The 14,214-nt window shown below is 41.7% G+C and overlaps 1 protein-coding gene across 1 annotated transcript in view; it reads left to right on the top strand.

Moving 5' to 3' along the window:
* PPFIBP2 (PPFIA binding protein 2) overlaps positions 1-13,835 on the top strand; it is a gene marked incomplete at both ends in the record, with an annotated part of 84,530 nt that extends 70,695 nt beyond the window's left edge. The window contains 14 exon segments of the mRNA XM_084263037.1: positions 320-380; positions 2,215-2,256; positions 4,183-4,324; positions 6,403-6,541; positions 7,215-7,343; positions 7,818-7,968; positions 8,131-8,242; positions 8,725-8,813; positions 9,684-9,818; positions 10,465-10,590; positions 11,411-11,599; positions 11,977-12,147; positions 13,720-13,800; positions 13,803-13,835. Of these exon segments, the coding sequence (XP_084119163.1) occupies positions 320-380; positions 2,215-2,256; positions 4,183-4,324; positions 6,403-6,541; positions 7,215-7,343; positions 7,818-7,968; positions 8,131-8,242; positions 8,725-8,813; positions 9,684-9,818; positions 10,465-10,590; positions 11,411-11,599; positions 11,977-12,147; positions 13,720-13,800; positions 13,803-13,835 (1,600 nt within the window).
* Between the last annotated feature and the right edge of the window lie 379 nt (positions 13,836-14,214).

Below are 14,214 nucleotides of genomic sequence, written 5' to 3'. Positions count from 1 at the left end.
TGCTGTCTACTTTGCTTGCTAAGAGCTTCTAAAAAGTCATCCATAGATACAAGGTCAAAAACTGCACGTTGCACCTTGTTGCCTTTCATTATTGACCAAAGAGCATCTTGTTGCTGTTTCTGATTTCATGTACTGCAGTTCTCAATACTATGAGGTTTATGCTAAAATTGTAACAAAAGGAATTAATCTCCTAATTCTGAATTATCTGGTATATGCAGACGTGATGCGACACATGCAGCTGTCGCACGATACAGCGATGGCGCGTGCATACAGACTATGCTGCAGTAACTCTTGCGTTTCTGCCTGTCATTCTTTTAAGGGTTCCACAGAAAAAGAAGTCAAGCAGTTTAGAAGATTTGCAGAGTGAATGCCTGGAAAAGGTTGGTTTATTTGCAGTTCCAGTTCCTGGTGTTTATAATCTTGACTGAAAGGTGCAGGTCATGTATAAAGGCTCTTTTTGTTTCACATATAGTAACCCTAACCAGCACTAACATAGTATGGGGCGGGGGGCAAAGCCCAAATGATTAAACAGTTCAGGTTCTTTTTTTACCCCCTTGGCAAGTTTAGCACAAACAGACTGGTTGACACACCCATACAGACACATCCTCAACTTCAGCTTTCCAGCTGGAAGAAAAAAAGATAAATACAAGAAACAATAAGGAGACATTTTGTTGAACTAGAGTATTATTTTGTTTATAGGTAGGTGTTTTGAAAATAATTTTTACTTCCAAATCACTAAAAATGTCAGGGCAGCAAATCCTGAAAGTAACAAAATATTGGGACTGGGTATTTCCACACAGGATTCCTTTCCGAGTCCTTGCATGTACATGTGAGCATCGCTCCCTAGCGTAGACCTCTGATGCAAATGGTGTTCCTGAAGATGGTAATGATGCAGCCTTAGTTAGAACAGCTGGAGCACTGTTATTAATCCAAAGGCCTGATTCCATTCCAGAATAATGATTTTCCAATTTGCAAAGCCTCATTACGTTATGGTCCAGAGGCCCGTTTTGTCATGATGTACACTGAAATTTTCCTGCACTTGTAATTATGCTTTGTGAGACTGTTATTGGTGCTCTCTACACTCAAATCAGGCTCAGTACAAGACAGCACACACCCAGTATTGCCATTCAAAAGGGATACTAATATAATTGCTCCAGTTCTTCAAATTTTCTTAATTTTTTTCTTAAATCTCTGAAGATGAGAGTGATCAAACAGAATGTTTGAAACTTGTATTGCACTCATTTGATTGTGGTCATACATGTGACAAATCAATTCAGAACTAACATTTCATTCCATGTGGAATTTATGAAGGTCTGTCATCTTTTCATAACTTTTATTTTCTGGTCTTACATTGGAAAACTTGATTTGTCTCTGTGATGTGATGTACTAAGGCCGTACCTACAGACTAAGTTTTAAATCTGCTGAAATCAGAGTCCGTTGAGGAGTAACAAACTACCAAGGATATGAGAGAACTGCAGCAAGCCAGACCCGTGTTCAGCAGGGCGTTGGAGTGGGCTACCTGATGTAGGCATGAGGCTTCTTGGTGAAATACATCAGACTTCCCTATGCATATAAGTGAATCTCTAAATGTGGATTAGTTGCAACCAAAACTAAGCCCAAGAAAACCTGTTTTGCTGACTTAGCACAGTAAGACTGTGTTCTGCATTAAGTCCAGGAGAACCTGTGCTAACCCCAATGTTTACTGGAGCTCTTCTACTTTGCACAAAACTCTCATTCCAATTGTGCCTGGCAATGATGAACTAAAACACACCGGTGTCTCTGCCCAGCCCCACTGGTATTTCTATCACAGCTCTTTATGTTTGGCTGGATAAATACAGTATTGTGTATGTTCTTTTTTCATGCCAGTCACCTTCATATCGTTCATGCAACTGTTAAAACACCTGTTTTATGTTCCCAGCTTAAGGCAAGTCTAAAGGGACCACCCAGAAGCCTGAAAATAGAAAAATCCTTTTGCTCACAACAGACCTTAAGCAGAGTGCAAGTTCAGTAGCAGGGTTTCAACAGTCATGGCTAGTATTTTATTGAAATGAAAGGAAGAGGTAACAGACCTTGCAATATATTGTCAAAGCATTAAGTAGCATCACTTTAGTAATAAGACTGCAATTAATGTTCTGTGTATGTATGTTAATACTAACATTTGTCTGTTGCTTTTTTTCATAAAACTTTGAAATTATCCTCCCTGCAACTCCGTAGTATGTAGACGGAAAACCTGTACAGCCTGTTGTAGAACAAGAGGTATATTCCCTGCCAACTCCCTTAACGTTTATCTGTTGTGATGTGCTGTGATGGTATGGCTGTGATTTCGTTTTACGTTCCTTTTCTCTTTTAAGTGTTTGCATAGTTCAGGTACTGGCAAACTTGGAACAGGGGCAAGGATTTGAGAAGGAAATTGTTTTAATCTAATGGCTTTTATGTGAAGCTCAAGTCCATCAACTTCAGAAGATCATTTAAATTTTAGTACAAGTCAGGATGTATGCCTGTAGTTGCTGAAACAGGAGCAGGGATTGAGAAACTGAGGATTCTGAACTGCATCTGAGTATCGGAAGAGTCCCTCTGGGCCATGAAATGAGAACAGATAAATCAGTGGTTCTCCAATTAAATATTTCATGTGCCACCCTGGCACAGACAAGGTTTTGAAACGGTTTTGTCAGAGTGGGGTTACTAAACAGGAACATACTAGATCTTTCTGTATACTAAATATGTTTTGTGTATTCTCAGTACAAACTTTCCCTACGTAACCTCCTTTCTGATACTGAAATGTTCACCAGTATGAGCTTACTCCAAAACACACACTGAGTGTTCACCTCCCCTGCTAATGTCCCTTGGAGTTGCAGGCTCATTGCTCCTCTGGAAGAGCCTCCATATTCCTATAGCTGTGACAGCTGTGGAAAACAGTTTGTGTCCAGTGCAGTGGCTCCTTCATCTATGTAGATTCAGCATTGAAGGAGTCTTGATGTGCTGTTTCCAAAGGTGTAGGCAGGTATTGCTGTGAAATGCGTACTTTGGCTAGAGAAGTATCTTGTTAGGCACAAAATGATCAGGTTTTTTATGCAAATTCTACTCTACCCTCATACAAGGAACAGTATCGCCAAGCAGCTGGTCACTGAAAAACTGAATGCATGGAAAATTGAGATTCTGTTGTTAGCAAAGCCTTGACATACCTGTTCCTTTTCACTGCAACATCACAAGACTGTGAGGACACCTCTCAGGAGCTGTGTTGCTGGAGGAAGTTCCTGCTCCCACACGTACTCCCACTGATGCTGGTGTGGCTGTGTGTGTACCACGGCTGCAGCCACACATGTGTTAGACACTCAGCCTGACCTGGACAAAAACTGTGTAGCCAGCAGCCCCCTTCAGACTACCCCAAAATACAGCTCAGCCTGTGCTTTTTTTCCCCCCAGTATACACTGCAGTATATCTTGTGCTTATGTTCTGTAATAGAATTGGCAATTATATAGATTTCACTGTATATTTGGTAACTATCCAGTTAGCTGCGTTTTTTGATTTGCAGTATTTGTAATGTTATCTATACAAAGAGATCTTAATTCTTACAAAAGTTAAATTGCTGTATCCTAAATTCACTGTTGATTCTTACTGTTATTAATGGGGGTGGGCAAATATGCTTGACAAAATTTGAGTTACTCAAATATTTTGGCTTAAGTTCGAGCAAGATAATATTGTGAAGCAGGAACACAGGCAGTCTGATGGGAGAAAGGGAGAAGAATTGACAGAGCAAAGAATGGCCTGAGAAGTAACTAAATGCATTTCTGGCACTATCGAAGTGGGCCTCGGAAGGACCACACTATTGTAGAGCCAGGGCCCTAGAGGAAAGGGAGACAGAGAGAAACATTCTTATGGCAAAACCAGGTAGTACCCAACACATTTTAATGGAATATTCAATCTGGCTGAAGTGGGAGGGGCAGAGGAGGGAAGAGCAGGCCCTGTCTTATCTAGAGTTTTGTCAGCTGACCTTTGGATTTAAATTGACTTATCTGTAAGAAGGAACATGGAGGGGGTGGTGTCATTTTGAGCCATGAACTTCAAATACTTTTCCTCAAATTTTAAGATATCATGTACTGGATTGCAAATGCCGTGAATGAAATGATTCACTTACGTAATTCTCTCTCCCTTCTTTAAAAAACAACACACAACCACCCCCAGAGTAAGCCGCTTGTGAAAGGCAGCAAGTACCAGACCTTGCCAGGAAAGCTGCCTCGACCCTTGCAGAACGGAGAGCAGGGAACGTACAACTCGCCGGACGGGTGTGCTGTGACCAACGAGGACAACAGCGTCCTGGGCCTGAGTATGTGTCTGCCCCTCCTGAGAGGGTTACGTGGAAGGGAAAAAGGCTAAGGGAGGGATTGGGGCAGGATGTGACATGCAATCTGCTGTGCCAGGACAATGGGCTGTGACGTTCACACGATTCAGTCAGGGACACTGCAACACCTTCTTTTAACTATGTACCAAAACTGTTCTGCATTAACTCACTGGAGATTACAGGATGGTTTTAACTCAGACTGTTCTTTTCTAGTGCACTTGATGACAGAATTTGCTGACATCGGTGACAGTATAGCTAATAAGAGACACTGTTTCAAAGACCAGGGGGAGAGCATTCTGAAACAAAACCCTGGATATTTTAGAGATGAAGATATATTGCCAGTATGAATAAGTGGTATTTTTCCCACACACACTTCCACTGCTCTCCTGAGCTTGCTGGTCTGCAAACAAAAATGCACAGCCAAGAATGTCACCAGTGTTTTTAAAAAACATATACTAGATTGGTGTATTAAAACCAAGCAGCCCCTCCCTTGCCATGCCACTGCATTGTAGTGCATAAAGGTTTGCAATATAACTAGCACTAACATGCACAAGTCCTAGTGCCCAGTGTTAATTGCAGCTTGTGGGGACCCACAAGTAAAAAATTAACTTTCTAGGTGCAGGAAAACATCAGGGGATTTCGACAATACAAGTATATTGTTACTCCACAACCAACCATAGCCATGTGTGGAAGCTGGCAGTAATTTCATTTCAGTGACATCTCAGCATGGATTTATTGCCAAAAAAAACATTACAGTAAGACAGAGCCAGGTACTACCCAAGGGCTGGAGAGCATGGGAGCTCTGGCACAAGAGTGTCCCCTGTGATTTTAAAGTGTTCCTACACTTTAAAAGTTGTGCTCAGATTGCTTTGGTTTGGTTGGGTTGCATTTTCGTTGGTTTTGTTTATCTGAGTCTTTATTAAGGTCTCACAGTCCTAAAAACAGGTTCAAATGTTTGGGATTGTTTGGGATGTAGGCAGTGCATGAGCCATGCTATTATGTCTTTAACTGCAGGATTATCCAAGGATGGGTGATCCTGTACAGGAAACCAGCCTTTTGTAGAAACAAGTAGTGGCTCCTTCCATGTACCGAATTTACGGAATTTTTACTGCAGTTTTGTTTGTTTCTTGTACGTGCAGTAAACTCATTATACCACCAAGTCTGTACCTCAGAGGAATGTAATGTACTCATAGACATTCCTCATTTCAGAGACACTACAGGCATTGTGAAGCTCTGTGGCATATGCTTAACATGTTGGAATTGTCCCAGAAGAGTTTTTTTAAAAAAAACAGCTATAACTGCTCATCCCTCTCTTGTCAAGATGACCTGTACGGGATTCTCGGGGCTTGTGCACACCGATGCATATTCACTGTCACGTCCAGCATAACTGCTTCTTTTCTTTTGGTTTCTGCTTTTACTGCTGAGCTTACCACTTCGCTCTTCTGTAACTTTATTTTGCCCGTGTTTTGTATCTTCTTTGCTTCTTCATCTGGCTTTCTGCTTCTTGGGATGACTGAAGATCGCGTCAGGAGTGTCAGTGCACCAGTGCTAGGTACTGTACCCAAACAAGATGCAACGTTAACATGAGTTTTGCTGCTTACTTTTTCCCTTTCCTGTTTCCCTCTTTTTTTTTTTTTTTCTTCTCTATGAAATACTAATACTAAGGGAACCATCCAGATTGAATTCCTTAAGTGTAGTAAGGAATTGAAGTGACAGCTTTTGCTGTCTGGCATTTGGATGGGACTTTTGGTGTTAAGAATGGGCAAGGCAAGTGTCTGGAGAGTCCATTTCAGTCTGAAGACCTTGAATAATTAAAATAATGTATTTAAATACAAATGACTGAAATAACAATACTATTTTACCCAATGTTTTATTTTTTCTGCTTTGTATCAAATGTGCAGCTAGCATTTTTGTTACCTTCTGTTATCTTATTAAAAAATACAGGAACACTTTTATAAATATTTACATTTTTATTGTGTTCTGTATTTAAACATTAGTCTCTCAGATAATGCCTTTGTTAATAATTAGTATAAAATGTGACACTATTACTGTTCTTAACCCAGGAGAAACCGAGAATATGGATGGAACAGTAATCTCAGATGACCTTTCACCTCTTTCTTCGGGAATGGATTCAAGTCCACAATCTTCATTGTCTCCAGAAAACAGAAAGAGTCCAAAAGGAATCAAGAAAATCTGGGGAAAGTAAGATTTTTATTATTTTTTTTTTTTTTTTTTTTTTTTTTTTTTTTAGTTCCCCATGAAAGCATTTCAGCTGAGTCTGAGTCCAGGTCTCAGCAAAAGCTACACTATCTGCAGCCAGAATGAAGGAAAAGTCAGGAAAAGGAGAGAGTGGCTCTGTGATGTCTGGGTCTGTCTCTGTGTATGCTTGGGAGTAGAAAAATGGATGGCAGTCTTCAGAGTGTCATGCTGCTGGAAGAAATAAGACACTGATGTCGTCTTACAGTGCTAATAATTTAGAATACCATCATTTTCATTAGTGTTGAGCCATTAAATGACAGTAAGTTGTTCATTTCAGAAGCCATCAGGTAAAATATGAAAGAAAGCAGGGGACTGACTGTTTTACTGTGTTCACTTTATCTGCTTTAGAGCAGCAGACATCTATGAGTCTGGCTTCCAGTATGGGTCTGTAACTGGGGTGAAGGGCTATGGCTGCGCTGCAGAGCTTTTCTATTTCCTTTCCTCGGAGATAGGTTCTAGCCTGTTTGGCTGGAGCTTATTCAGCTACCACCTTAATTAGATGTTTGTGGCTTACAGGAAGGTAATATGGCTTCTAGTTGTCACTGTAGTTTCCAGACGAAACAACTGCTGTCTGTCACATGCTAACAGTACTGTCCTGGCACTCTTGTCTTGAAAGAATACGAAGAACTCAGTCAGGTAACTTCCCTGCAGACGACCTGGGCTTGGCAGAGTTTCGAAGAGGTGGCCTCCGTGCAACAGCTGGACCGCGGTTATCCAGATCAAAGGAAACCAAAGGCCAGAAAAGGTAAGGGCTCCTTCTTCACCTTGCACAGCACACTGTGTGGTATTGCTAAGTGTGCTTCTCTGGGGGAAAAACACATTTCTCAACACACTCCCATTACACAGGGAATTCCACAACAACTGGAAATAATGTCTCTGGTAGAAAAAGTAGTAGTAGCTTGTATATCTGCACTCCTTCAGCTGCAGGTTGCAGCACCAGCTGTTTGGTGGAGTGTCAGATATTTCATCTTGTTACGATTTTTTTCTTTATCTCTTATGGGAGTATCTGCAAAGTGATGAGGATACAGCAATTCTCTTTTTTCCCCTTTTCAAATAGAAAACGGGAAATTCTTATTCACACCCACAGGCCCCGCACCCCTCCAACTGCTCAGAAGTTGAGGCTGGGCAGCCAAATCATGAGGCCACTCGTACCGTGGCACATAGGGTGCACAATATGCTTTCTGATAATAACCATAATTCTCTTTCCTTTACTTCTCAGTGATTACAATGCTCCATTCGCTCAGTGGAGCACTGAAAGAGTTTGCAACTGGCTTGAGGACTTTGGTCTTGGTCAGTACGTCATTTTTGCACGGCAGTGGGTGACTTCTGGCCATACACTGTTAACTGCAACACCTCAGGACATGGAAAAGGTAATCAGCTGTTTCTCTTGAGCAACAACACATGTAGATTCTGTACAACCATCCCCTTTCAAACTCCTGGCAGTTCTACCAAGTATCCATTTTTGTAGATCCCTAAGGAGATTGAAAGAGCCAGAGGCAAGGCAAACAATTTGTTAATGGTTATTGTTTCAGGAAATGGGAATAAAGCATCCATTGCACAGGAAGAAATTAGTTTTGGCCATTAAATCAATAAATGCAAAACAAGATGAGAAGTCTGCGCAACTGGACCATATCTGGGTGACACGTGAGTGTTTGAACTATCATGGAGTTGTTTAGAAAGGAGTTTACCCCACCCCCGTGGATGGGCTCCCTGACACCTTTGTTTAAGCAGTTACCAAACATCTCTTTAAGACCGTTAAGTTTCAAAGTTAGGAAATTTTCCATAGAGTGAGGACTTTGTGTTCTCACCCTCCAAACATGGAGCTCTGCAGTTACCTTCCAAGGGGAACCCTTGGCATTCAGACTGCGGGGAAGGAAAAGGAGGAGGCTCAGCCTAGCGGGAGCCGCGTTACGCTGCAGAAGGTACATGTTCAGTCACACGCTGTATGTAAAACATCCCAGGGACACTGTGTGGTGGGACTTGCTTTGAGGCTGCTGGGAAGAGGCTCTCCTGTTGAAAGGTGGTGGCTGGGCAGAAAGAGCCATCCGAGTGCCTCAAAGTGGCAGCCCAGACAAGAGGGAGAAGGGCTTCATTCTCACTGGTCTGGCCTGTTCTTGTACCTGCAGGATGGCTTGATGACATTGGTTTACCTCAGTACAAAGACCAGTTTCATGAATCCAGAGTTGATGGGAGAATGTTGCAGTACTTAACTGTGGTAAGCTAAAACCCTTTCTCCTCGGTTTCACCAGCTTTAACTTCAGAAGGAGCAAAGAATTTTACAACTTTCCTTTAAATGTGAACAGTTAAGGAATTTTTGCAAGACAGAAATAGTGCCAGTAGTCATTCATTTGTATTATGTAGTGTACAACTACTCTTCCTCAGGTATGTAAAATAAGTCATAGTATGCAGTATAGTTAACGTCTGCAAAGCCTTTCAAATCATCTAACACCCCATGATTAAAGGCAAAAGGACTTATTCTAGAAGCACTTCTAAAGGCTGGTGTTCTCCACACCAAGGTAGCAACAATACTCAGTAAAGATAAGCAGCAGATCCAGTAACGTGTGCAGCTCCAACCACATAAGCAGCAAACTATGCACTACACCCAGCCACTGCGATTGCTTAGTTTCCCTGCCCATTGGGATAATTATTTGCTCTCGTTAACTGTGCGAGGCATCTTTTTGCAATTTAACTGTTATCAAAAGTACGGTCTTGCCTATGGTGTTAGAGAAGCACAGTCCCTACTGTTCCCTGGCTGTTGGGTGGGGGTTGCTGGCTGCACAGATCCTACCCACAACAGCATCTTAGATTAGAAACAGTCAAAGCATTTTAAAGCTAGCCATGCACTGGGATTTTAATTAACGGGCTGGTGAGTTTCAGTTTTTAGCCAGGCCTTGCTAGGGTACACTGGTTAAGACACCCAGCAAGACCCCTACCCCAAAAAACTCCCTTTAAATATTGTGTTTTAATTTTACTTAAACCATAGTTACTGTGGTTTATATATAACTACACAGCAAGCTTAAAATCTTTCCTCCTGGGGAAAGTACCTGGTTTAGTCTGTATTCTGTGGCATTCGGCTCCTTTCCAGAATGACCTTCTCTTCCTGAAAGTCACCAGTCAGCTGCATCACCTGAGCATTAAGTGTGCCATTCACGTGCTGCATGTCAACAGTTTTAACCCCCACTGTCTACGCAGGCGACCAGTTGAGGAGGTGAGAGAACGTGTAAGTATATCAATTTAAACAAGCACTAATACCTGATGCCAGCGAAAGGTGATGCAGAGTTAGTGGTGTACAATGATACCTCAATCACTGCTCCTAGGGAACTGCAGCTAAAGCTGTAGGGATGCTGCTTCCCCACTCTGGAACGTAACAGGTACTCACCAATAACAAAACCTGCTCCCCCCTGAAGTGCTTGGACCCCTTATTTGTTGCATCGCGTGCATTTCCCTAGAGAAATTACTCACTTAGAGAAGGCAATTCAACTTCTGAGAGGGTGATTTGATTATTTCCTGCCTGTCCTAATTTTCAACTCTGGTGGACCGTGAGATCCAGTCAGCATAGCTTATTCTTGTAGCATTAAAGGCTGAGAGTAACACTGTTCTCAAACTGCTCCCCTTTTTACACCTGCCAGCTGCAGTCTCTGTTGTTGTACTACTTGATGCAGTATTCATCTGCAGTTTCATCTGTACAAAACCGTGCCTGCCATCTCCTCAGAGAATGTTTCAGAGAGGCCTTGAATGAAACAATACCTTAGAATAGGGCAAAAAAGATCACTCTTTGAGGAAGAGGAGGAACAATGTTCTATCTGAAATGAGGATACGCAGTGGGAACATGCAATTGTCATCAGCTCTTCTTCTTGCTTTAACAGAAAAGCGTCTCGCCTACCGAAGTAGTTCAGTGGTCCAACCACAGGGTGATGGAGTGGCTCAGGTCGGTCGACCTGGCGGAATACGCGCCAAACCTTCGAGGAAGCGGAGTGCACGGTGGCCTGATTGTAAGGACTCCACATGCTACTCTGCACCTACTGAACACTGGCAGACTGTAATGGAAAACATCTTGTATCTGGGGTTTGTCAAGCAGGAGGAAACAAATACATCAGCCACAGGGCAGCACGACAGAGCCTCTGTCTCTGATCCAGGCCTCTGAATCTTACAGAGGAAACCTAAAATAAGAAAGGGACTACTGAAATATTTTTTATATAATCAAAGCTGAGCTGTGCGTGACTAATGGCTGTGTGTTCAAAACACAGAACACAGCTGTACTGTGGGGAAGTTAATTAACAAGGCATTGTTAGGTGTTTCTTTGAGGGGTTTTAACAGAACTCTGAGCTACTGTAACTAACTGTCCTGCACTCACAGCAGTCTTGCCAGCAATGAGGAATGACTTCTTTTTATTTCAAAACATTTAGAGTATGTGCAGCTTAGTAAAGTTTGAGTTCTGAAATACCATGATTCTAGTGCCACAGAATTTTGGCAGCAATGGAATAGGGAAAAAGTGTGCTAAGATGAAGTTTATACCCTCAGAGTAAAGCAGAAAATTCTGGAAAAACATCTGTTGAATCCAAACAAGTGCAAAGTTTGATGATAAACAGAAGTAAGTTTTTGCCTGATGATGGTCTGCACTCCTTTGTGCCCACTGTCATGTATTTCCCATTCAAACCCATGTGAGTATCAGATCACAAGTGAGTGATGAAAGGTCTAACTTAGCTAGCTAGCTTATTCTCTCTAAGAAATCCCTCTGATAAGCACTGTAGTTGTTCACTATTGCAAATATTTAACCATATTAATAATAAATACTCTGCCATTTTTTAATAGATTCTTGAGCCTCGCTTCAATGGTGACACGCTGGCAATGCTGCTGAACATTCCACCTCAGAAGACCCTCCTGCGACGCCACCTAACAACCAATTTTAACGTATTAATTGGACCAGAGGCACAACAAGAAAAGAGAGAAATAACAGAGTCAACAGCATACACAGCTCTGACCACCACTGCCAAAGTGCGGGTAGGTACCGCTTTGAACACAAGGCATTTCAGAAGCTCAAGCTGCTTCTTCCCTGTCTTACAAAGGAAATAAGGAACAAAGCTGGGCAGGGAGAGACATCAGTTCTAGGACTTTCACATTTTCTTTTACTCTAGCTACCAAAGCATTTAATTTGTATCTGTTTAAATCACTTCTGAAATAAGCATGCAATCCTTTCTGTCTTTTCTTAAAAGGCACACTACCTTGCTGTTTTCAAACTGGGAGCTACACTGGACTTTACATTTATCTAGCTCAAAATCTAAACACTTTAAAGACTAGCATATAACCACAAATCAAAAAGGAGGGGGGTTTGAATGTCTGAAGGACAACCTTTTTTTCCTTGTTTCATCTTACTTTAGCCAAAGAAACTGGGATTTTCACATTTTGGAAACTTAAGAAAAAAGAAATTTGATGAATCGACAGACTACATTTGTCCTATGGATCCAAGCCCAGCTGCTACGAACGGCACTCAGAAAAACTACAGTGGCTACAAAGGACTCAGTCCATTAACTGATAGGGAACTGGATCAGGTGGGACAGACAGACTGATGCCATTCTCATCTCATCCTCTCCATGCATTCCCAAGCTTGCAAATAACCAAACGTTAGCATGTAACTCAGTATTCACTGCATCCGCATGAACTCATTGAGAGGTATTGGCTGTGGACTGGAAAGCCTTCTATACTAAGAATTTCAGGTTACATTTTTAAATCAACTTAATACAAACATCCATCTTCAAGCCCTTTTTCAGGAATGTAACACCTTTACACTGCGAAGATCGATGTCTTTTGACAATTAGGGTGGTGGTTGCAGTAAACACAAGACTTTCTTACTTCTAGCTTTCCTAAGCTCAGTATTGCACACGACTTTTCATTATCTTTAGGGGTGGTTTTTAATGTAATAACTTTATTTGGACTAATTTGTACAAAGCTCTCAAGTGCTATACAACTGGGTTGTATATTTTCAACAGTGGTTAATCAAAGAATCCAATTGAATTTCTCTTTCATTGTGTATAGCGGGGAGTAGTTGTGCTTTAGGCAGTGTATGTGAGAACAATGCACCAGGAACAAACAAGGTTATTAATAAACTAATACTTAAATAATTCACTTTTGTTATGTAGCAGTGAACTTGTGAACAAAACTGTCTTGACATCATACAGACAAAGGATGAAGAACTAAAAAATTATCAGATGTTATTCAACTTTGCTGTTGTGTAAAGGCATGTAAAGCCCTGAAAAACGGAGCTCCAGGAGGCTTGTGTGAACTTTGACAACAGGCAGAAGCCACAGAGGCAGCTGGAGGTAACCTGTCCTACGCCCTGTGGCCTTAAGTGAGAGACAAACACTTCAAGGCTAGTAAGAGAAGGGTCACCAAGTTGAAAACACTAACTGTGAAGCAGTTGTTTTCCATTTGCATGGTTTACTGCATCTAACGTCTCATTCATGTTCATATTCTAACCCTGGCTTTCCAGCATACACCTTTGCAAGGTAAAGTACTGTTCCCAAGCAGGGACATTACCAGGTCCTGAATATAATTTGGGATGGATGGCCACGAGCACAATTAGGAGTTGCAGGTGAATGCATTAACTCTGAGCCAATTGCTTCTACCATGGGGTTGTTCAAGCGTTACAAGACTGGATTTCTGTCTGGGAGCATGTTCTTTCAATACAGCATGACTCTAAGCACGTGGTCATGCAGTGCCATCTCTGTGCCCTAGAACTGATAACCTTTTTCTAGCAGAAGAGGTAGGACTGTATCATGAAGTACCCTTACCTGTGGAAGCCGACTACCAGAAGAAGTGTTACAGTGTCAGAAAAATACCATTCTTCACTGGTAACACCAGCTAAGCTTTTTCTTCTCTAGTGTGAATTACAGCTTAAGTTACATGAAATCAATCTTTCTTCATCCAGATTCACCCTTCCTATTGTTAAATGCATTTTCACATCCTGTACAGCATGGAGTCATTCTGGTTAATGTGCAGAAATCAGAGCTTTTAAACGTACCCCAGCTTCATCTGTCCAGGCACAGATACCTCCCCGAAGCATGCAGAGTGAATACGATTGCAGGTGCTGCCTGATTTGATCTAGTTCCTGAATACTTTTACAGATGGAACATTCAGAAGGAACAGTCATGCAAATAGGGGCTCTCTCTCAAGGCATAAGCCACCTGACGGTATGTACTCCTTTCCCTCTTGCTTTGAAGTCACAAATGTATTCTGCTAGAGTTCATGAAAGTCGGTCACTGCTGGTGGTAGTTAAGAGTGAGTGACTCACTCTTCTTAAATACTTCTTTGGAGCCTGGCTGTGTGTTCGCACTCCAGAAGAACCCTACTTTTGAATCACATTAGAAACCAAGTTCGATTTAGGCCTATTTTAAGGTCTCTGCTACTTCTCTGACCAAGTGACAGACGTCCATCCTCAAATCAAAACGATTCTTCAAAGATTTTGCAAGTAGCCACTATTGAATGCCTCAGTCACACCAAAGTTGAGGAAAGAGGGTCAGACTTAAAAATCAGCAGCTAATTAAAAAAACCCAGCCACCTTGACTGAAAGATATAATGAAGAATTACATAACATAATTAAGCCACATGCCTATAACTCT

This window comes from Gallinula chloropus (assembly GCF_964237585.1).
Source record: "Gallinula chloropus genome assembly, chromosome: 4".
Classification (NCBI taxonomy): domain Eukaryota; kingdom Metazoa; phylum Chordata; class Aves; order Gruiformes; family Rallidae; genus Gallinula; species Gallinula chloropus.
The sequence above is the reverse complement of the archived record's forward strand: the minus strand, read 5'-3'. Positions and strand labels throughout refer to the sequence as shown.